We start from the raw sequence: 2,083 nt of genomic DNA, 5'->3' as shown, positions 1-2,083 counted from the left end.
AAAATGACAGCAACTTGTCTGTTCCCCTTTCCCCAATTCCCCAGCACTGTTCCCATCCCCCCAATTCCCCAATAAAAATCTTTAAAAAAAAAAAAAAACAATTTGTTTTATGTGCTTCATGTTTCTCAATGAAGATGACTTTCTCAATAAAAGAAGATTTTTACTTATTCATCAAAAGACCCAGAATTTGAGGGCTAAAGCTCTGAAAGTTCTATGATTGTCATACTTCATACAGTGACTAGCAACATAGATGCTTGAGTATTAAACAAAATCAAAACAACCTAGTAACCTTCTCAGACATGTTGGTAGGAATCTAAGTTAGTACAACTACTATGGAGGGCCATATCTAACAAAATTACAAATGCTTATACCCCTAGAGCCTGTAATTCTGCTTCTGGGAATTTATCCTCAGATACACTTTCACACCTACAAAATGGTGCATAGTTAAAAGTTATGTGCTGCAGCATTGTTTGTAATAGCAAAAGACTAGAAATAAACTAAATTTCCATTTATAAGGAACTGATTAAATAAATTACAGTACGTTCCTAAAATGGAATATTATGTAGCTATTAAAAAAAGGAGAGAGAAAACTTTCTACATACGAGAAGGAAAAATCTTCAAGATACAGTGTTAAGGAAAAAAATCAATGTCTAAAAGAGTATGTAAAGGAAGCTAACTTTATTGTAAAAAAGTAAAAAATTACAAATATATTCATATTTTTATACAGGATCTCTAGAAGGGTGTAGAAGGATGGGAAACATGTTTATATATGCATATATTTTAAAATTTTTGAACCATGTGACTGTATCATCTATTCAAAAAATTAAATTTTAAAATCAAGGCAAGAACCAAAAAAGAAAAGAAAATATAGGCCTAAAAAGCATGTGGAACTATTCAGAAAAAGATACTAATACATGGAGATTATAGCAAGGTAGCTCACATATGTAGTAATTTCTCTACCACATGGCATAAACAAGCCATCAGTTTGGGAATTTATAATTAAAAATAAGGCTTATTTGGAGAATATAAAAAGTTATGAAATAAATCTTTAATAGTAAATGACTGTTCAAACATTTTAAAGAGATGTAGTCACATCATATGTGTGACATATATTTGTTGATAGAAAAATGTCACGATTACCTTTATCATTTCTTCTTCTCCTGCTGTTTTACTTTTTGCTTCTATATCACCTGCTTCATTGCATCTAATAAAGCAGCTATTTGAGGCCAATAAAGCCATTTTCCCCTAAATAAAATAACAACAAAACATAGTTACGAAAATACCTACAAAAGAATTCTTATGTCTTGAGGCTAAATTATTTTTTTCCCATGAGTCTAAAAGTAATCAAGAAAAAGAATTTGGAGAAGACCTAAAAAATAAATACTTTAGAAAAGAAAACTAAAACCACCTATAATCTTATTACTCAAAGATGACCACAATAAATATTTTTTAGTATATTCTATTAGGTGAAGTAAATTCTAACTAGATGAAATAGAATTGTTTCCTTTTGTCTAAAAGGGACTTATTGAGGATATAACTAATTAAGTTGAGTTTGAAAAAAAGAATTAGCTTTAAAGACAATAAAAATATAATTCACAATAATTTATACAAATATATTTAAAATACATTTAGGTAAAATTTTTCTTCATAATTAGACAATATAAGAATATATCATATAAAAGCTAGCCTTTGGTGCCTTTGAATTTACTGCTCAGAACTTTAAGAATCAATGTCTGAGGGACTTTTATGTGTGGAAATATTCATACTCTTTTTAGTTGTTTAATGCTGAATGTATTATACTGATTCTGATAAATAACTTTGAAAAGTAATTTTTTTATGTATCTAAACCTAGATAATAAATTGGATTAATTAAATTTCCTTACAAATATAAGGTTTAATTTTAACTTGTATATGGTTGATTCTTTTGGGAAACTTTGAATACCTTAAACCTCAGACAACATAGTCAAATACAATAATTACCAAATGTATTAAAAACCTTAGATCATATCCAGTTACAGAAGTGCTAATAACGTGGATCGGATTTACTTTCTTTTTTTTTTTTTTTTTTTTTTTTTTTTTTTTT

The 2,083-nt window shown here is 27.9% G+C and overlaps 1 protein-coding gene across 2 annotated transcripts in view; it reads right to left on the bottom strand.

Annotated features, from left to right (window-relative positions):
- The window catches only part of FRG1 (FSHD region gene 1), a 17,595-nt gene that overhangs the window by 5,478 nt on the left and 10,034 nt on the right, over window positions 1-2,083 (bottom strand). Inside the window, exon 6 of one of the 2 annotated variants that reach the window (XM_019664787.1) lies at window positions 1,141-1,245. The exons of the other annotated variant lie outside the window; for it this stretch is intronic. Within the exon in view, the coding sequence (XP_019520332.1) occupies window positions 1,141-1,245 (105 nt within the window). The remainder of the gene's footprint in view (window positions 1-1,140; window positions 1,246-2,083) is intronic. 2 annotated transcript variants of the gene reach the window in all.

This window comes from Hipposideros armiger, unplaced genomic scaffold, assembly GCF_001890085.2.
Source record: "Hipposideros armiger isolate ML-2016 unplaced genomic scaffold, ASM189008v1 scaffold_430, whole genome shotgun sequence".
NCBI classification, from domain to species: domain Eukaryota; kingdom Metazoa; phylum Chordata; class Mammalia; order Chiroptera; family Hipposideridae; genus Hipposideros; species Hipposideros armiger.
This window is presented reverse-complemented; position numbering and strand designations above follow the sequence as displayed.